This window comes from Phocoena phocoena, chromosome 10, assembly GCF_963924675.1.
Source record: "Phocoena phocoena chromosome 10, mPhoPho1.1, whole genome shotgun sequence".
NCBI lineage: Eukaryota > Metazoa > Chordata > Mammalia > Artiodactyla > Phocoenidae > Phocoena > Phocoena phocoena.
The window spans coordinates 67,191,850-67,213,593 of record NC_089228.1 but is presented as its reverse complement, the minus strand read 5'-3'; the positions used below and the strand labels follow the sequence as shown (position 1 = coordinate 67,213,593).

The 21,744-nt window shown below is 40.3% G+C and overlaps 1 protein-coding gene across 1 annotated transcript; it reads left to right on the top strand.

Annotated features, from left to right (window-relative positions):
• The first annotated feature begins 863 nt into the window (after window positions 1-863).
• Window positions 864-20,767, top strand: PXT1 (peroxisomal testis enriched protein 1). Its single transcript, XM_065885956.1, has 3 exons — window positions 864-1,035; window positions 14,432-14,562; window positions 20,663-20,767. The coding sequence occupies exons 1-3, from the start codon at window positions 864-866 to the stop codon at window positions 20,765-20,767; spliced, it is 408 nt and encodes a 135-aa protein (XP_065742028.1).
• Window positions 20,768-21,744: the final 977 nt, after the last annotated feature.

Sequence of the window (21,744 nt, the reverse complement as noted above, 5' to 3'; positions counted from 1 at the left end):
GCATAGGCTCTAGGCACGCAGGCTTCAGTAGTTGTGGCATGCGGGCTCAGTAGTTGTGGCTCGCAGGCCCTAGGGCACACAGGCTTCAGTAGTTGTGGCTCACAGGCTCAGTAGTTGTGGCTTGCGGACTCTAGAGAGCAGGCTCAGTAGCTGTGGTGCACGGGCCCAGTTGCTCCACAGCATGTGGGATCTTTCTGGACCAGGGCTCGAACCCGTGTCCCCTGCATTGGCAGGCAGATTCTTAACCACTGCACCACCAGGGAAGTCCTTAGGTTTGTTTTTTTTTTTTTTTTTTAATCTATTTTTCTTTTGGCTTCTAATTTGTCTCTTTTCTTCTATGTGTACTAATTTAGACTGTTCCTAAATGTAGCTATTAAAAAGATGACGGTGCTTCCCTGGTGGCGCAGTGGTTGAGAGTCCACCTGCCGATGCAGGGGACACGGGTTTGTGCCCCGGTCCGGGAAGATCCCACATGCCGCAGAGCGGCTAGGCCCGTGAGCCATGGCCGCTGAGCCTGCGTGTCCGGAGCCTGTGCTCCGCAACGGGAGACGCCACAACAGTGAGGGGCCGCGTAACGCAAAAAAAAAAAAAAAAAAAAAAAAAAAGATGACGAAAAACTGCTGGGAGATGAGGATGCAGGGTGGTGTAGCAGATCTAAAGACCAAACAACATGGAAAGATGTTTACTTAAGCTGAAAAAGAACTTAGAGATCACCCTGTTCCATTTTCCACCCAAATCCAAAACCCTTTCATATACGGAATAAAGGCTGCCTGTGTTACATCACTATTCATCTAACATACCAAATATACACTGAGAAATGGGGGAAATCCTCTGAAAATATATTTTTTCAACAGGGAAAAAACATGAAGAAGAAAAAACATGATGCCATTGTTTGTGAACCTAAACAACTTCTGAACCTCTCTCCCAAAGTAACAAATTGTTGCAAATCACTGTGGTTGAAATACAATTTTCAGAAGGCTTACATGACCAGACTTGTCAGCTCCCAGCCAGTTTCAGCCATGTCAAGGAACCCAGGTAAGATATTATTTGTATTAAACTAAGTTAAATATTCTACTTAGCTTGTATTTTTCTTGATATTGAGGATATAAAATTAAACATTAACTATAAGTAGTGAGTCATAAATCTATTCATCAAAGTTCTTACATAGAAAAATCTAAAACTGACTTTGCTTCATGGTATAAATCTCTTAGTTTCTATAAGCCCTGAATCACTGATGTGACAAATAAGTAAGATGATCCCAAATTGACCGAAATAGATCAAATTTATCTTTTAATAAAAATTAATGTTTAAACTTGACCTGAAAATGTCTGCATTGTTAAGGTAGGGAAAATTCAGTTTAGGTTCCTTCTTAATTTTGTCAGTATAGGAAGGAACATGAGGGAAGGATAAACGTGAAATTTTGTTTTTCAAAAAGGTGTGATGGGCTTCCCTGGTGGCGCAGTGGTTGAGAGTCCGCCTGCCGATCGATGCAGGGGACACGGGTTCGTGCTCCTGTCCGGGAAGATCCCACATGCCGCGGAGCGGCTGGGCCCGTGAGCCATGGCTGCTGAGCCTGCGCTCCACAACGGGAGAGGCCACAACAGTGAGAGGCCCGCGTACCACACACACACACACAAAAGGTGTGATTCCTAAATGTCCCAAAATGTCGGAAAATTAAAGTGTTATGCTTTGAAAAGCATTAAAGAGTGTTAGGGTTATATGTATGAGGTTTTAGACTTTTAAAAAAGATTTTAGATTAAAAATATGCTAGACACCTGAAAGGAATTATTAAGATTAATCTCAAACTATTCTCCAATTTAAAAGAATTACATGCCACTGAGAAAGTGGAAATTTCAAGTATCCTGATAGATGCTTGCCACCATATCAAATATAGTATCCATTTTCTAGAAAGAACTCAATTGACTAAAATTTCGAATTTTCATCTGGGCAGGTGTCAACAATGATTTCTCAAAGCCTGAGACTGTGTCATCTATGAATACCTTCTAGAACGTATATTTTGCTTTTTTAAATTGAGATGTAATTCATACACCATAAAGTTCAAACTTTTAAAGCACACAATTCAGTGATTTTTAGTACATTCATAAAGTTGTGCACTCTTCTAGAGCTTGTATTTTATTGTAAACCTTTCCAATGTTTTCACACCCACTATACTACTTAAGCCTCACAGAACCCTCACGAAACTGAGGTGCACTGTGCGCGGTTGCCACATTTACCCCAAAAGCATTCCTAATTAAGCTTCACCTCAAAAGCAGAAGCACCTGTTTGTTTTCTCGCTTAGAGCTCTCGTTTTACTATGTATGTAAAATCTTAATTGCGCCTGGCATTTTCGACTGGTGCATCACCAGTGTGCATTCAACGACCGCCGAACAGGAATAAGGGAAGCCCCGATTAGAGGTGGTAGCAGACACAATCCACCTCCCCCCACCCCCGCCCAATTTCCTTCCCTGACAGGCTCAGGAGGAAGCAGTGCTTTTCTCCCCTTGTATTTCACGGTATCACTAAAGGAATGGGGGATGTGCAGACTGAGCGGTGCGGTGTGAGAGGGACATAGAATTGTTATTCCGGCGTCGAGAACGCTAACGCCAGGGTCAACGGAGGTGCCGGGCGGTATATTCCGGATGCCCCGCCTCCCTCCGTCTCATTGTACTCTGAGGCGGGGAACCAGCCAGACGCACCACCACTGGCGCGGGAGACCGCCTACGGCCAACGCGCTCCGTATGCGCTTCCCATTGGTCACAGCCGCCCACGTGACTTCTACCGCCAGCCCCGCCCCAAGCGCTTTGCCAGCCGGAGAACGGGTCTGAGCAACGCAGCTGGGCGCGGAGTCCGCCCAGGTGTGGGAGGTCGCGCAGACGACCCTGCGAAGTTCTCCTGCTGGGAACCTGATTGGATGGATGGATGATGGATGAGATAGATAGATGATAGAAATAGACTAGATAGATAGGTTACTTAAGATAGATAGCGCAAGTACTGCCCAAAGTAAAACTCTTAATGAAGAAGCTGATTGAGAAGGTCCCTTTCTCCCCTTAGTGGCTTTTGTCCTCACTGAAGCCCAAATTTATCTGTTACTTTGGGGAGGCTGGAAACTGACTCACTGAAGCCCAAATTTATCTCTGTTACTTTGGGGACATCTACACTACACGTATGAACATAACTCTTTGGGGAAAAAAACAACCCATAGTATTTGTATGGGGAATTAAAGACACTTCTTAGAAAAGTTGAGGTGGTGGGTAGGATTTTGGGAAGTCCAGAGCAACCATCTTGATACATCATTTAAGATAAATTAGACACTCTTGGGAAAACAAAAATGATTAAAAGTGGAAAGAGGCCCTGCCCACCCCTAAAAATGTAATAAGTATTGATAGGAAAGGGCAGAATTAAAAATATTTACACACACATAGGGGAATTCCCTGGTGGTCCAGTGGTTAGGGCTCTGTGCTGCCACTGCAAGGGGCCCGGGTTCAATCCCTGGTCGGAGAACTAAGATCCCACAAGCCGCGTGGCATGGCCAAAAAATTAAAATAAAATAAATATATATAAACACACACATATATATGTATGCATACACATATGTATAGCTAGTGTAAATGGGATATATTAATTGTAGAAGTCAGTAGAGGGTCCAGTTATTCAGCTTCTTTCTCCCTTTGAGAGTGCCTGGATGCTCAATTTGCCTTTTTTTTCTTTTTTTGGTGCTTCTAAGGCTCACCACCTCTCCCTTTCCTCCTCTAGATGGACACATTTACTTTTTTTATTCATAAAAAAAAAATACTAGGGCTTACTATATTCTAGGCACTGTGCTAGGTTCTGGGGTGACAATGGTGAACAAAAACAGTAACAGCCCCTTCCTTCCTGGAGCAGACAGTCTGGTAAAGGAGGCAGATAGCAGTCAATTACGCACACCAATGTTAAATATAATGTGATAGGTGCTAAGAAGAGGTCCAGATGCTGCAATGGGGCTTTGACCTACTAGGGAGGTTAGAGAAGGCTTCCCTTGAGACGTAACCCAAGACTGAGACCTGAGGGGGTTAAGGAGGGTGCAAGTTGCAGGCAGAGGGAATGGCTTGTTCGAGGGAGAGCTAGTAGCCTCTCCCCTTCCAATGACTGTCCATCTCACCTATTTCCACTAAACACACATTGATCTTGCCTTTTAGTTGTCAGAAGACAATTTTTTCTTTCAATTCCAAGTTCTTAGGGAGTAATGGTAACCCATAATTATTGTTATAGACAATGTGTATCCAATAGGTACGTATGCTAATATACACATCTAATGTGCATAATCATCTCTGTCATTTTACGTAATGAAAACATGCAACGATCGTAACAAAATCTAGACTACGATGTATCCAATAGAACTGAAAGTGCTATAGATATTCGAAGTGGTGACAGATTACATTATTTTGGAGGACTCAAAAAAGGTAACTTAGAGAAAGTAATTTTTGAGATATGCTTCACAGGTAAGATTTGGTCGAATGGAGATATAGTTTAGTTAGAGCATAAGGTTCAAGAAGAAGAGCGAGGAGGACGGACAGATAAGTTGAGATTATTCTAAGGGCACTGAAAACCAGTCCAAAGACTCTGTAGAAGCTAAATGGAAATGTTTTATTTAAGTTTTAAGGACTTTTCTAAGATACTTTTCCCCTCCAATGTTGACCTTGGAAAATTTTAAATCTACGCAAAAGTTGCACAGATAAGTCTATGGTTATGCATATACTCTTCACATGGATTTACCATTTTTTTGGCCACATTTGCTTTCTGTCTCTCTGTCTCTCCACACACACATACACACACAAAGGCACATACTCATGAATGCATACACAGATGTTTTGCTTTGCTAAACCATTTGAGATAAAGTTTCAGACATAACTAACTTGATCTCCAGGTAATTCCACATATTGTCTCCTACGAACAAAGATATTTTTCTGCATAATCTCAGTACAATGATGACAATTCTGGGATAGTTTTAAAATTAAAATGTGAATAAGTATTTATGTTAATAATAATAGTAATGCATTACTTATTTTAAATGGCTTGCAACAGTGGCTGACACATTATAAGTGCTATATAAGTGTTTTCTTAAAAAAATATACACTTTCAAGGTTGGGAAACTAAAGAATAAGAAAAGGCATATAGTGAAAAGTCTCTCCTGCATTCTTGTCCCCTATCTGCTCAATTCCTATCATAGGTAGCCACTGTTTTAGATTCTTGGGTATTCTTCCAGAGGTTCTTTTTGCGAATATGAAAAATTGTGAATATAAATTTATATACCCCTCCCCTTTTAGACAAAGGTAGCACATTAAACACACTGTTTTTACTTGTTTTCTCACTTAACACTATGATCTGGAGCTCTCTCTGCATTAATACTTACAGAGCTTCCTAATTCTTATTTATAGTGGCATAATATTCCATAGTGTGGATACACCATCATTTATTTAAGTAGTTTCCTACTGATATACATTTGGGTTGTTTCCAAACACTTAATATTGAAACCAATGCTGCAATAGATAACCTCAAGCACATTTGCATTTGTAAAATTTGATAGATACATTGCCCCCCACAGAGGTTGTACCAATTTACACTTCCACCACCAATTGTGAGAGGGTCTCCAGGATTTTGATAAGGTTCTATACCAAGAGTTTAAAATATGTGAATGTGCATTATTATTGCTATTTTGCAACTTTAAATGAAAGGAGAGCTGTCTTCACGACAAAGGAAAAGGTAGGGCTGTCCTTAGATCAACTTACAGAGTAGCCAACATTTTTCCTCCAACCCTTCTCTGTCCCATTCTCTCCACCCCCTTATGCAACTTTATAATCATAATCAACAATATCTGTATAGGGCACTGAGCTAGGTTCCAGTTATGAAATAGATACATGTGCTCAAGGGTTTTGCCACTTAGTTGGTCAGACATACACAAAATACAAATAGTTATTATGTTGAGTTCCGGAATGCAAAACACACCTCTTGCTTTGGGCACAACCTTTTGTTGCATCCTATCTCTAGGTCCTTCCTTCTCTACCCCTTTGCCTACCCAACTGGGATACCCAAGGCTTGTTGGCATCCTTACAGCTCCTTCATTTCTCCCAACGTCCATTACTGAAACTTATCCAACGTGTATTCCATCTTTCCACTGCAGATACTAGATTTTGTATTCCCCAGGTGACAATTAATCAGGTAAAATAATAGTTGCAAATCATTATGCTTTTGATTGGCACAGGTAGGGCTGGCCCTAAACCCATTTTGAAGTAGATGATATTCGTTTGGAGGGTGTCCCCACTCGGTTGCCCTTTCTTCTCCCTGGGCACCTTCCCTCTTGCGTGAACTCTCAGCCCTCACTGGTGCCCTCATCTTTTCTCAGGTAATTGTCAAATTATACTTGCTGGGGTGTCAGTTAATTGTTAGGGTGTCATTTCAAAATGGCTTGAGGTGAGATACTCTTGAAACAACAGTAGAAACTGAAATGACAGGAAATATGGTTGCAATTTTGATCAAAGGGCCATATATTTCACCTACTATTTCAGCCACCTACTTAGGAGCTTACCCTTGGCTGAGGTGAATTAATGCACTGAGACCCTGGCTCTCCCTGCCCCCATCTCATCCCTCCCACTCTATTCTGTGTAGCGTCCTGGAGCTCTGGGGACCCTTGCCCTCGGAGCTCTTTACTTTTGAACCCAGCCAGGTTCATCACTTCATATAAAGGACTTGAGCATCCTTGGATTTTGGTATCTGCCAGGGGAGGGGAGAGTGTTCTGGAAACAATGCCCCTCGATACCAAGGCACAACTGTACTTTTTAATTTTTATTAGCTGGAGTTTTAACATATACATTCTGTCTTCCAGCCACAACCAACTCTTCCATGTTTTTTCCATCAGTTGATTCTAAAATTTAAAAACCAACAATCTTGGTTTACCTTATTGTATCTATGTAAATATAGTCTAACACCAAGTCCAGTGGTAGTAGCTAAGACATATGACATAGGACTTATTGTATACCAGGTACTTCACGAACATTATTGTTTAATATTAAGAATAATCTTAAAGTCCCTTTTGACAACTGAAGAAACTGAGGCACAGAGAATCTAAGAACAGGCAATTAGAAAGTAACTGAGTCAAGACTTTCTCCTATGTGAGGATAGGATACAATTTTCTTTTCTTTAGATCCAAGTTTAGGACTCTTGCCAGCTGGAAAGAGAATGCACATCAAGATCATATATACGTATTTTTTCTTTCTTTTTTTGGGGGGGTGATGGTGGTCTTTAGCTCTGGTCAGTTTTCTTTTTTTCCATTTCTGTTGGTGACTAATTTTAGCCACTTCAGGATTCCCCTCTTTCTCAGCAGACGGTTGAGTTCTCTGCTTCATGGACAAAACTGACGTCATTGGCGGTAAACACCTTAATCTCCTTAGCCCTTATTGCAGTCTTCCTTACATGAGCATCACATCTTCTCTCTTTCTATCCTATCTCAAAGGAAGGGAAGAACCCCTCCACCCCATTCAAAATTTATCCTTCCTCACGTTTTCATTCTTATTTCTCCTAAACCTCTGGGACTCTGCCTCAGCAATTTGCCCTACTCTACCTTCCATTTTCCATCACTCCGGTGCTAATTCCTCTCCTCAACCTACAAACCTGCTCAAGACTCCCAACTTAGAGAATTCCTTCAACACACCTCTTCCTCTCACTACTGTCCATTCTCTCTCATTCCTTCATCAGGGCACTTTTTGGAAGAGTAGTCTACACTTACTGATGCCAAGTCTAGTCTGGTAGCTCGAATTCAGCTTCAGTTGTGCAAACTTCCTTTCATTCTCATTGTGTGACTAATTCCCTTTTGCTGTTCTTCAATCCTGGGTGATACTGGTAATCCTTTTTTAAAGGAGCAGCAGTCCTTGGTAAGAGACTTTGAGTCTTCCTAAGATTGACTAGTAGTCTTGCTAAATGTAAGCACATTTTTTGGAAATTATTATTCAGATTAGGTACTGTTAACAATCGGACATTCAACTATAATATGTTTAATTGATTCTGAGAGGGTGTGTCCTTTGAGATGGGGCAATTACTGTTGATTTTATACTTGAAAGATTAAAATGTTCAAAATGACTGACTCTTAAGCACTAGCTAACGGCTTAATGCTCTCCTAAAAGAAGCCACTTTCCTTTACTTGAAGAAGAGGTCACATTGAGTTTGAGACAAAGCCTTGAGTTCCATTGAGGTGGTGTGTTTCTGAAAAAGGGAGGCATGTGTTTTCCAATCTGGAAGCAGATGGTCCAGCATGTGGAGAGGCCAAGACTTCCAATACCCTCTTGTCCACTTGTTATTTTACAAAGGTAAAAGGTTGTGCAAAGAAGAACTACAATCCTGCAGCCTGTGGAACAAAAACCACATTCACAGAAAGATAGACGAGATGAAAAGGCAGAGGGCTATGTACCAGATGAAGGAACAAGTTAAAACCCCAGAAAAACAACTAAATGAAGTGGAGATAGGCACCCTTCCAGAAAAAGAATTCAGAATGATAGTGAAGATGATCCAGGACCTCGGAAAAAGAATGGAGGCAAAAATTGAGAAGTTGCAAGAAATGTTTAACAAAGACCTAGGAGAATTAAAGAACAAACAAACAGAGATGAACAATACAATAACTGAAACGAAAAATACACTAGAAGGAATCAATAGCAGAATAACTGAGGCAGAAGAACGGATAAGTGACCTGGAAGACAGAATGGTGGAATTCACTGCCATGAAACAGAATAAAGAAAAAAGAGTGAAAAGAAATGAAGACAGCCTAAGAGACCTCTGGGACAACATAAAATGCAAAAACATTCACATTATAGGGGTCCCAGAAGGAGAAGAGAGAGAGAAAGGTCCTGAGAAAATATTTGAAGAGATTATAGTCAAAAACTTCCCTAACATGGGAAAGGAAATAGCCACCCAAGTCCAGGAAGCACAGAGAGTTCCAGGCAGGATAAACCCAAGGAGAAACACGCTGAGACACATAGTAATCAAATTGGCAAAAATTAAAGACAAAGAAAAATTATTGAAAGCAACAAGGGAAAAATGGCAAATAACATACAAGGGAACTCCCATAAGGTTAACAGCTGATTTCTCAGCAGAAACTCTACAAGCCAGAAGGGAGTGGCATGACATATTTAAAGTGATGAAAGGGAAGAACCTATAGCCAAGATTACTCTACCCTGCGAGGATCTCATTCAGATTTGATGGAGAAATCAAAAGCTTTACAGACAAGCAAAAGCTAAGAGAATTCACCACCAAACCAGCTCTACAACAAATGCTAAAGGAACTTCTGTAAGTGGGAAACACAAGAGAAGAAAAGGACCTACAAAAACAAACCCATAACAATTAAGAAAATGGTAATAGGAACATACATATCAATAATTACCTTAAACATGAATGGATTAAATGCTCCAACCAAAAGACACAGGCTTGCTGAATGGATACAAAAACAAGACCCATATATATGCTGTCTACAAGACACCCACTTCAGACCTAGGGACACATACAGACTGAAAGTGAGGGGATGGAAAAAGATATTCCATGCAAATGGAAATCAAAAGAAAGCTGGGGTAGCAATACTCATATCAGATAAAATAGACTTTAAAATAAAGAATGTTACAAGAGACAAGGACACTACATAATGATCAAGAGAACAATCCAAGGAGAAGATATAACAATTATAAATATATATGCACCTAACACAGGAGCACCTCAATATATAAGGCAACTGCTAACAGCTATAAAAGAGGAAATCGAAAGTAACAAAATAAGAGTGGGGGACTTTAACACCTCACTTACACCAATGGACAGATCATCCAAACAGAAAATTAATAAGGAAACACAAGCTTTAAATGACACAATAGACCAGATAGATTTCATTGATATTTATAGGACATTCCATCCAAAAACAGCAGATTACACTTTCTTCTCAAGTGCACATGGAACATTCTCCAGGATAGATCACATCTTGGGTCACAAATCAAGCCTCAGTAAATTTAAGAAAATTGAAATCATATCAAGCATCTTTTCTGACCACAATGCTATGAAATTAGAAATCAATTACAGGGGAAAAAAAACGTAAAAAACACAAACACATGGAGACTAAACAATATGCTACTAAATAACCAAGAGATCACTGAAGAAATCAAAGAGGAAGTCAAAAAATATCTAAAGACAAATGAAAATGAAAACATGACGATCCAAAACCTATGAGATGCAGCAAAAGCAGTTCTAAGAGGGAAGTTTATAGCAATACAAGCCTACCTCAAGAAACAGAGAAAAAAAAAAGGTTGTGCAAATACTCTTCATACTCTCTTAACGCTCTGGGATTCAGGAGTGGTCATTACCAGCAATAGAGTCCATATGTACTGAAATGACTTTCCCTGAGAATAATCACCTCCTAGTAATGAAATAGGGGATTAAAGCTGTGATTGCTTAAAATTATGCCTAGTGACAAAAAAAAAATTAATTGGTCGATCTAAGAAAGAAATGGAAAATTTTATTCTAGCCAAATTGAGGATTATAACCCGGGAACAGCCTCTCAGAAAGCTCTGAGAACTGTTCTGCCTGTTAAAGGTCAAAGCACAGTTATATAAGTTTTTGAGACAGGAGGCTGTACATTAAATGACATATTGTTACAATTTACATAACCCAGATCTACATGTAGTGGGTCATGGGTTATGGTGGCCCCTTATAAGAGTAACAAGGAAGGTTATCTCCTAGGGAGGTCTGGTTACTGCAGATTCACAATACCCACTAAAAGGGAAGGAGGAGGCCGAAACAGGCAAAGAAAAGTTTTACGTTTAAATTTTTCTTGTCTGCCGTAAAATATGAATTTTATTTCATCACTAGTGATGCAAGTAAAGTACTGTAAAGTTTAACACAGAGGAATACCCTTTTGGAAGAAACTATAAAACAATTCCTTCAGTTTAAACTAAGCCACATTTTAATTGGCTTCACTTTGGACCATAAGCTTCCTGTATGACCTTTTATTGTTTTCTGGACTTTCTCATTGCCTCGCTGCCCCTCCTCATATGATTTGTAGTTATGATATCTTCAAGTTTCCCCAAATTTTCAACCATGCTATCAAATCTCCCTTTCCTCAGGGACTTCCCTTTTAGAGCCGTTCTTTTGCTCTAATCTCATCACTCTCTAGGTATGGTACACCGTTGGATCCACCTTTTGCTAAATCTTCTTTTTCTTGGTTTGGTCATACTCTGTTTTACTGGAAAACTTTCTCAAGAGGCTTCCTAAGAAACTGTGCATGGGAGAACAACTTCTTGAGTCCTTGCATGTCTGCAAATGTCTTTCTTCACCTCTCACAAATTATTGAGAATTAGATAGGCAGAGACTTCTAGGTTGAAAATAATTTTTTATAAAATCCTTGAGGGCATTAATTGTTCTACTATATTCTAGTACCCATTATTGATGGGAAATCAGTCATCAAACTAATCCATGTTTCTCTTTGGAGAATTTTAGCATCTCCTTATGCTTGGTATTTTGAAATATCGATATGCTCCAGAGGTGAGGATTTTATTTCCCCATTTGTTGTCCTGAGAACTTGGCGGGGTTTTCTGTTTTTTGGTGGGACTTTCTAATCTGAAGTTTGGTGTCCTTTAGCTCTGGGAAGTTGTCTTATGACAATTTCCCCCCTCTATTTCTCTCTTTCTGTGACTCCCATTTTTATTTTTTAATATTTATTTATGTGGCTGCGTCTGGTCTTAGTTGTGGCACACAGGATCTTCATTGCGGCATACGGGATCTTTAGTTGTGGCGTGAGGGCTCTTTTGTGGCATGCGGGCTTCTCTCTAGTTGTGGTGCGCAGGCTCCAGAGCACACGGGCTCAGTAGTTGTGGCGTGTGGGCTTAGTTGCCCCATGGCATGTGGGATCTTAGTTCCCCAACCAGGGATCGAACCCATGTCCCCTGCATTGGAAGGCGGATTCTTAACCACTGGACCACCAGGGAAGTCCCTCTGTGACTCATTAATCAGATGCCGGTCTTTCCATATTAATTCTCTGTATCACCTATATTTTCTCTCATATTTTAAATTTTCTGATTTTTTTCTGAGTGATTTCCTTGACTTTATTTTTTCAGACCATCAATTGTATTTTTAATTTTAGCAATCATATTATTAAATCTGAAAGATTTTGTTGTAGGTTTATTCTTTTTTCATAGCATTCTCTCTTGTTTCCTAAATGTAATAATTTCTTAACTCTCTCTAGACATATACATTACAATTTGCAAACATTCCCTTCTGTTCCTTGAATTATATCTGTTTTCTTCAGTGTTACTGTTTTGGTTGTTTATCTGGCATTTCTCTTTCATTCGGTGGTTCTTCTCAGTTGCCTGGTGATCTTCTGTTATTTTAAAGAAATACTGACCGGTTAGCTGGTGTGGGTTTTTTCTGTTGTTATGTGAGTAGGACTGTTTCCCCAGGTGGTAGCAGTAGCCACCATGTTCCAGGTGCTGTCCTGCACAAGTCAAATATATTAATTCATTTAATCATCTCAATAACACCTCTACAAGGTAGTTACTGTGGTATCTCATTAAGTTTAATATTCCATCAATTGTAAAATGTACTATAATTTTGTTTCCTGCTAAGAAGGTAAACAATGCTGTTGGACTATGACATGCCATAGACTATAAAACACATTCTGTTTTGGAGGCATTAAAAAATCTTAGAATTGATAAAATAATACATTATCATTCCCATTTTACAGTTGAAGAAACTGAGGCATCGAGAGATTAAATAACTTTCCCAGGTTACATAGTTTTATCTGTAATGGATTTTACATTTGAACCCAAATGATCTGGCTTCAGAATCTTACCACTATGCCTAACTGCTTCTCCAGGGCTCCTCACTGAGTGGGGACTCAAATGGGGGTTCTGAGTTGGGGGAGCTTTAGGGTGATGAGTTAGGGCAGCTGGCTTTCTGGCCCCAGGTCCCTCAAATGCCAGAACAAGGAGACCTTTAACCCAAGGCACCAACATTCATAAAGAAGTTTTAGCTTTCTCCACAAGATTTGTTCTCCTCTATTAGAGAAGAGTGATCTGGATTTTTTACCTGAAATCTGGTGGGTCTAGTGGGCTGGGGCTGTCAAGGGTACCAAGTGGTACACTTGATCCTCATCAGAATTACAGTCAATGGCATGTCTCCCTTTCCCAGCTTCAGGGTCTTGGTGGAGTAAATGGGTTTCCTGTCGTGGGTTCTTGGCACTTTGTCTGGCTCACTTGTCCATATCTTGTCTTCTCTGCTTTCTAGAAACGTACACAGATCTCTCATCTGCTCTTGATCCTGCTTCCCATTCTCTTCACTGTTGTGGTTTTACTCTTTTTTATACTTTCATTTTGGTGGGGTCTTGGAGGAAGGCTAGGACTAGTAGAATGGGAGAGGTCAGTGCTTGTGCTCAGTCTTGAACCAGAAGGCCCTAGACCTCTAGTTTTAGTGAACAAAATCAAGATTATAAAAGGATGACCATCATTTGAGAAAATAAAATATTCACATTATAGCTGGCAGTGGAAAAGCACTTATAAAACCTTAGAGGCATATTTGCTTAAAAGTTTTGCTAAATGCAACTGAAGGATTCTCAACATACAACAATATTTTTAAGAGTTCCAATACATTGAGGCTTATTATTTGCTTTATGAAGGAATTATTCTTTCAAAAAGATTAACCATGAGATTTTTCCAAATTCCCCACTAGGTCATTTAGACTACAATTTTATTTTCAGAACTCTGTGTGGATATATATATATCCACACAACTTTTCAGCATTGAGATACTTTTTCCTTCTGGATATTAAAAATTCAATACTTGGAAAATAATAGAGCACCTGAAATGTGGCCAGTGCAATTGAGGAACTGAATTTTAAGTTTTATTTAATTTTAATTAATTTAAGTTTAAAAAACTGATACTTAATTGTTGGAGAAGTTTTAGGTATGTTTGGAACAACTTGGATATACGAATTTACTTTTTAACTGTAAACTTCATGAAATCAAAATACAAGGTTTTCCAATGAAATTAGTTGATATCTGGATTGAGATGTGCTCTAAGTATAAAACAAACACTGGATTTTGAAAACTTAAATATAATAAAGAGTGTAAAACATATCATTAATAATTTTATATTGATTTTGTGTTATAGTGATAATACTTTGGATATATTGTCCTAAGTAAAATATATTACTAAAATTATTTTTACTTGATTTTACCAGTAGAACATTTAAAATTCATATGTAGCTTGAATTATATTTCTACTGGACAGAGTTGATCTATTCCAGTGCAAGGCTTTGTTTTTCGATAGTCATTATGATGCTGGGATTTCATCCCTCTCCTTGTCTAAGACAGTTTTAAGTGACTAGTGGTAAGTGATTTACAGAGTTGATGGAGTTTTCTCTTTGAATTCTTATGCAGATCACAACCCACCTTCTCAGCCCAAGCAGAATAGTATTGGCCAGAACCATCACCAGGAGGAAATAATCCACAAGTTGGCCAGGCAGCTGAGAAACATCGGGGACAGCATCGATCATAGAATGGTTCAAGAGGTGAGAATTCAGTTTCCCCAGTAAGGGCCTGTCAGGGAGGAGGAAAGAACAAACAGAACAATGGCTGTCAAGTGGCTGGGATGCCCAGGAATTAGCAGAACACACAGATTAATGATGACTGGATTACCAAGCATTAGATCCAAAAATTGTGAACCTGGGTTAAAGCCAGTATTAGATCTCACACTTGCTACTCAAACTGTGTGGTCCATGGACCAGCAGCATCAGCATCATTTGGCAGCTGGTCAGATGTGCACAATCTCGGGCTCCAGCCCACAACTCTGGAATCAGGATTTACCGTTTTACACGCACCCTAGGAGATTTGAGTGCACATTAAAGTGTGAGAAACTTTGCTCCATACCCTCAAACTAGGATGCATGTTATTCACCTGTGAAGTTTTAAGAATTACAGATGCTGGGCTCCACCTTGAGAGATTAGTCCAGGTGAATCTAACACTCCGTCAGGGAGGAGAACCTTTGCCTTAGATGGTGGTCATCCTCCTTGAACCAAACCAGGTTATGATCTAAGCCCAACTCCCCCTGATTTCTTTGTTTCTCCTGATTATTGTAAGAGATATAAGGGAAACAGGAAAGAATAATGATTACTGTTTCAAATCTTAGGGGTGATGAAATCCATAGCCCACTTAGTTTTCCTCCAGAACAACCTGCAGTTGGCAGCACCTAGAGAATGATCACGTGGGGCTCTGTGGTAGGGGGGTGGCTGCCCCTCAGAGCCCAACTTCCTCCCCTTAAATGCATCACAGGACAGGTACCTGTGGTGATTTCTTGTTTATCACTGCTGCTGCCATCATGCTGACTTCAGGGAGTGCCAGGCCCTCTTCTATGCTCTGGTCCAAATGTGGCAGTACTCAGCCATGCCCACAAATAACACATTCCCTGAGACAAAACAAGAATGGAAGGTCCCAGCAATAATGTTACTGAAAGTAAGAAGGAAACAAACACAAATAAAATACTGATAGACCAATTTCACTCCAACAAATATTTATTGAGTGCCTACTATGTTCCAGACTCAGTTCCAGGCAGAGAGCAGGACTGGAAGATGAGCCTGCTGTCATAGGACTCATAATGTAGGAGAGACAAACAGTAAAGCAGATGACTAGGCTCTAGGGGATACTGAGTGATGGAGAGTAACTTTGGATGGGCCATCAGGGAAGGCCCTCTCTGGGGAGGCGATATTTGAGCAGAGACTGGAAGTGAGGGAGTGAGCCATGGGAATACCTGGGGGGGAAGTGTTCCAGACAGAGGAAACTGGGAGGGCAAAGTGCTTGGGATAGGAACAACAAGGAGGCCAGATTGGCTGGAGTCGGAGTTGGCCTCCGTCCTAGAGACAGGGGTAAGGTGTTTGGGTTTTGTGCCAAGTATAAAGGAAGCTTCTGGGGAGGGAGAGCAGGAGAGTGCCATGTGCTGATTTACGTTTAGAATGAAGCCTGGCTGCACAGTGCAGAGAATAGGCTGTTGTGAACATTAAGAGAGAGAATCTATGTAAATCACTTGGAATAGAGACTGACCCACAGAAAATGATCAATAGATGTTATTGAAGCCAAAATGTTAATTTGTTTCTGGCCTTTGCCCTTTCACTATTTGGAGTTGAACACTTCTTTGCTGTGTATCATTTATTACAGGGCACTCATGATACTCTCCACCTCCCTTCCATGCTCCAGCTTCTTCTATAGTTTTCACTGATGACCATGCTTTATGAATTCTGGGCAAGTCCTTAGTTCAACTTTTCTGCTTCTTTGTTAGCTAACATTCTGAATACTCCTGGTTCCTTCTAATTTTTCCTCTGAAGAGGAGAACAGAGTAGGACAAATCACAACCACCTATTTTCTAAATTTACCTCAACCCCATCAGGAAGTCACTTCTCCATGTAACCACGTCTTCCATTCTTCCATTTTTCTTTTCTTTCTCTCCCTTACCTTTTTTTTGTAATGATTTTTTTCCCTTACCTTTTAAGTTGTAATTTACTTATGTTTTAAATTTACCTCTGCAACTTAATTGACACTTTTCTTTTTTTAAAAAATAATAACTTTGAGAAATAAAATTCACATAACATACAATTCACCCATTTCAACAGTACAATAAATGGTTTGTAGTATATTCATAGAGTTGTACAGCCAGTCATCACAATCAATTTTAGAACATTTTCATCACTCCAGAAAGACACCTCAAATCCAACAGTAGTCCCTTCTCGTTTCCTCCCATTTTCCCCCCTAGCCCCACCAATCTATGTTCTGTCTCTCTGGATTTGCCTATTCTGGAATTTCATATAAGGGAACTAATACAATATGTTGTCTTTACGTTTGGCTTCTTTCACTTAACACAATATTTTTTTCAAGGTTCATCCATGTTGTAGCATGAATCAGTACTTCACCTCTTTTCATTGCTGAATAATATTCTTCTGTATGTATATATCACATTTTGTTTATCCATTCATCACTTGATGAACGTTTGGGTTGTTTCCACTTTTTGACTATTATAAATAATGATGCTATGAACATTTGTGTAGAAGTTTTTGTGTAGGCATGTTTTCAGTTCTTTTGAGTACATACCTAGGAGTGGAATTGCTGGGTCATATGACAGCTTTATATTTAACTTTTTGAGGAACTTCCAGACCATTTTCCAAAGTGGCTGCACTACTTACATTATGGCCCACCAGCAGGGTACAAGGGTTCCTGTTTCTCCACATTCTTGTCAAAATGTATTGTTAACTGTCTTTTTGATGATAGTCAGCCTGGTGGGTGTGAAGTAGAATCTCATTGTGGGTTTGATTTGCACTTCCCTGATGGTTAATGTGCATCTTTTCATGTGCGTATTGCTCATCTGTGTAACTCTTTGGAGAAATGTCTATTCAGATTCTTGGCCCATTTTTAAATTGGGTTGTTGAAGTCCTTTATATATTCTAGATGTAAGTTCCTTATCAGATATATTATTTGCAAGTATTTTCTCCCATTCTGAAGTTCGTCTTTCACCTCGTTTTATGTCTTTCACCTTCTTGATGTTCATGGAAGTGCAAAAGCTTTAAATTTTGATGAATTTCAATTTATTTTTCTTTTGTTGCTAGTGCTTTTGGGGTCATATCTAAGAAACCATTGCCTAATCCAAAGTCATGAAGATTTATACGTATGTTTTCTTTCAAGAGATTGACTTTTAGCTCTTAAATTTAGGTCTTTGACCCATTTAGAGTTAATTTTTTTGTATATGGTATGAATTAAAAGTTCACCTTCATTCTTTCGCACATGGGTATTCAGTTGTCACAGCACCCTCTGTTGAAAAGACGACTTTTTTCCTACTGAATTGCCTTGGCACTCTTGTTGAAAATCAACTAACTGTAAATTTTGGGGTTTATTTCTGGACTCTCAAATCTATTCCATTGATCTATATGTCTATCTGTATGCCTGCCCTAGCTTTTCTTGCAACATTTTACAAAGCTAGCTTTGACCTAGACTTTTAAAGTAATCTTGTCTTGTACTGCAAAATTGCATTTTAGAACACTTTAAATAGACCACAGAGTATTTTTAAAATAATTTTAAAAATTCCTCCTAAGTTTGCCTCTAAAGTGCTGGACAGTCAAATGCATGATTTACTCTGCTACTTTAAGGCTTACCTCAAGCAACTATAACAGAATTTCAAATCCGGCATGGTATATTTCTTTCATATAGTCATTTATTCACCTTTTGTACTGTGTTTAATCAAGTGGTCACATTGATTCTCCAGATATCTTCCTGTTTTTGATGTATTTAAAGAAACTTTTATTCTTGCTCTTGGAACTCCCCGACAAGGAGCTCACCAAGGTGTATTTTTGTCTAACAAACTGATTGTCCTTGAGCTATCACATAGCTTGACTTCTTATTCTTTTCACTTAGCAAGAGTTCTGTGTTTTCAAATAGGCCTTGATTCTCAAAATAACATCTTCTATTTTGCCATCTAGTTTTGAGGGGTTCTGGTTCAAGGACCTGGTCTTTTTTGGGGTTTTTTTTGTTTTTTGTTTTGGTACGCGGGCCTCTCACTGTTGTGGCCTCTCCCGTTGCGGAGCACAGGCTCCAGAGGCGCAGGCTCAGCGGCCGTGGCTCACGGGCCCAGACGCTCCGCGGCATGTGGGATCTTCCCGGACCGGGGCAAGAACCCGTGTCCCCTGCATCGGCAGGTGGACTCTCAACCACTGCGCCACCAGGGAAGCCAAAGTGTGTTTAAAAATAGTCTTGGGACTTCCCTGGTGGTGCAGTGGTTAAGACTCCGTGCTCCCAATGCAGGGGGCGGGGTTCGATCCCTGGCCAGGGAACTAGATCCCACACGCATGCCTCAACTAAGAGTTCGCATGCCACGACTAAGGAGCCCACGTGTCGCAACTAAGGAGCCCGCGAGCCGCAACTAAGACCTGGTGCAACCAAATAAATAATATAAAAAATATAGTCTTCCTGTTGCTTTTACGATCTTAAATGTGTCTTTGAAATTTTTCTCCACAGGACTCGCTCCTGGGTTCTAGAAACTTCCCCCTCCCTGTCCCTACAGGCCTAGGAGTGGCAACAACTCTGCTGTTGCCGGCCTACCCTTATGCCTCCTCCCCCAACTTTTGTAGACAGTGTCTTTATCTGACCTTCCCTGAATTATTCCTAATTTGAGTATGCCATCTGTTTTCTCTGGGACCCTGACAGTAACGTATAAGGAATTTCTTAGTTTGTGAGAAAGACAAGAAGGAAACGAACATTTATTAAACATTTTCTTCCACGTACTCTGAGATACTCTTATGTGTTTCATTTAATTTTCCAAATAACTCTATGAATTAGTGGAATAGGTATTTCAGGAGAGGTATTTGAGGTTCAGAGAGATTAGATATCCTATCCAAGGTTACTCAGCAACTAAGTGGCAAAACTGGAATTTAAATATACGAGCATCTGACTCAGTGCTCTACACATTTTCTTGTCTGCCTTGCTGGAAGGAAATTCATTCAATTCTTGTAACTGATACCAACTATAAAAGGGAGGAAAAAAGTTCTTTCATGATTTCCAGTTATTGATAGGACAAAGTCTAAATTCCTTAGCCTGATGCTAATGGTTTATCATGCATTCATTCATTCAGTCAACTATTATTTATTGAGCACCTACTATGTGTCAGGCTCCATTTAAGTGCTGGAGATATGGCAGTGATCAAAAGAGAAAGCTTCCCTGATCTCGTGGAGATAAACAATAAACAAACAAAGAATATAGTTTATCAGATAGTCATGAGGAGTGTTGGGGGATTTGCAGTTTTAAGGGAAGGCCTCACTGAAGGTGCCTTCTGAGCAAAACCTTGACAGAGGTAGGGGAGTGTCCGTGGACCTGGGGAGAGAGCAGTGAAGGCAGGTGAATAGCAAAGACTGAGGCCGGGGCATGTCTGGCATATTTGAAGAATAGCAAGGAGGCCAGGGTGGCTGAAGCTGAGTAATGCAGAAAGCCGTAAAGATACGGTCAGAGAGGTGGGTGGCAGGGCCGTGAGGTCACTGTAAGGGCTCTTTTGAGTGCGGCCGAACCACTGGAGAGCACTGAGCAGAGGGGCCGCATCGCAACAGTCCCCGAGGCTGCTGGCTTGAGAACAGACTGCAGGAGGAGGGCAGGGCCAGGGAGAGCCCTTTCTGTCTGGCCCCCAGCCTTCTTCTCCTGATACTCCCATAAAAACACTGGCATTTACTTACAGCTCCAGAAATCTGCTGTGGTCGTCACTTCCAACTTTGCTCATATTCACCCCTCTTCACCATCTAAGTCTGTTCTTCCAACCCCAAAGCAGACTCCCTTACTTCTTTGAAAGGACTAAGAAAGTGCTCTGGGAAGCCAGAGAAAGAGGTTAATCAACCCTGAAAAGAGTGCCCCTATTTGCTGATGGTGAAGATGGGAAAACGTCCAGAGGAAAACTTCCCAAGGTGCTGTGGAGGGTATGGACCTTATGGAACAGACTAAGATATTCTTTCACTCATACACTTCATGAAGCAGCCCTAGATGCTTGTCTGTGGCATTGATTGAATTAATATCAATACCGAATTTCTAACTTTGGATTATTTTATCACTTAAAAAACAAATTTAACCTTTCTTGCTCTCTCTCTTTTTAAACAGGATTTTCAACAAGAAGACAGAGCTATCCTGGCTCATTTTGTCTTAGTTTTCTTTGGAGGAGTTCACATGTTGTTGCGCTTTCTCTGGAATAACCATGTGATGTAAAAGGAATGTAAATGTCAGGTTCTGCTTTCCTTCTACCCTCTGAGAAAATATGCATCCCACCGGGGCAGATGGGAAGAAGACCCGTCTCTACCTCCTCTGTTTTCACCCACCATTGTTGCTTTGTGCCTGGTTCTTGGAGAACTGCGGACTCACTGGCCATTTGTCTGTTCACTGGTCAACCAGCGATGAGATGTCTATGACTGCCCCATGGTAGAGCCCAAGGAACTTAGGAACCCAGGAGGCCGTACTGCTTAGGAAACACCAGTGCTGTGGATAGTCCCAGTGCTCCTTGTAAGGAAACCTTGAACATTTCCTCTTATGAGGGAAATTGAACCTCATCCCCAAACCAGAGGTCACAGGAATGGGTGCTTTCTCCTGGCCCCGCCCCTGGGTACCAGGCCCTCCAGCAGCCTGTTGACCCCACTCTCGTTGCCCACGTCCAGACCTGCAGTGCCCCGTCCTCTTTTTACCTTTCTGCCTACCTCATATTCCTCCCTCCCTTTGAGAAGTATGGCAAGTGTTAAGAAAATTTGTTGTTATAAATTATAAGTTCTGTATATGCGTTTTGAGTTCTTTGTAGGAAAAGTGTTATTTAAAAAATTAATAATTTAAAACATGAAATAAATATGGTTATTTTATTGAGCATGAAACACCTGTGCATATTTCTTTTGTGAAGGAGGGATTCCACTTGTTCCTGCTCATATGGGGTCATAATTTTGTAGTTTGATCATATATAGCATCGGGAAATGTCCTCGTTTTTTAGGTCTGTCTCAGGCAATGCCTATCATCACCTAGGTTTTGGCTTCCTGGCAGGGAACAGATCCTAAAACGTCTTTCTTATTTATTTCTTTTAACTCTTTTGAGTAGGCATTTATTTATTCATATGGTTAAAAAAATCAAAACCGTATAAAAAGGTTTACAATGAAAACCCTTGCTCTTATTTTCTATACTGAATCCCAATTATGTTTGTAAATTTG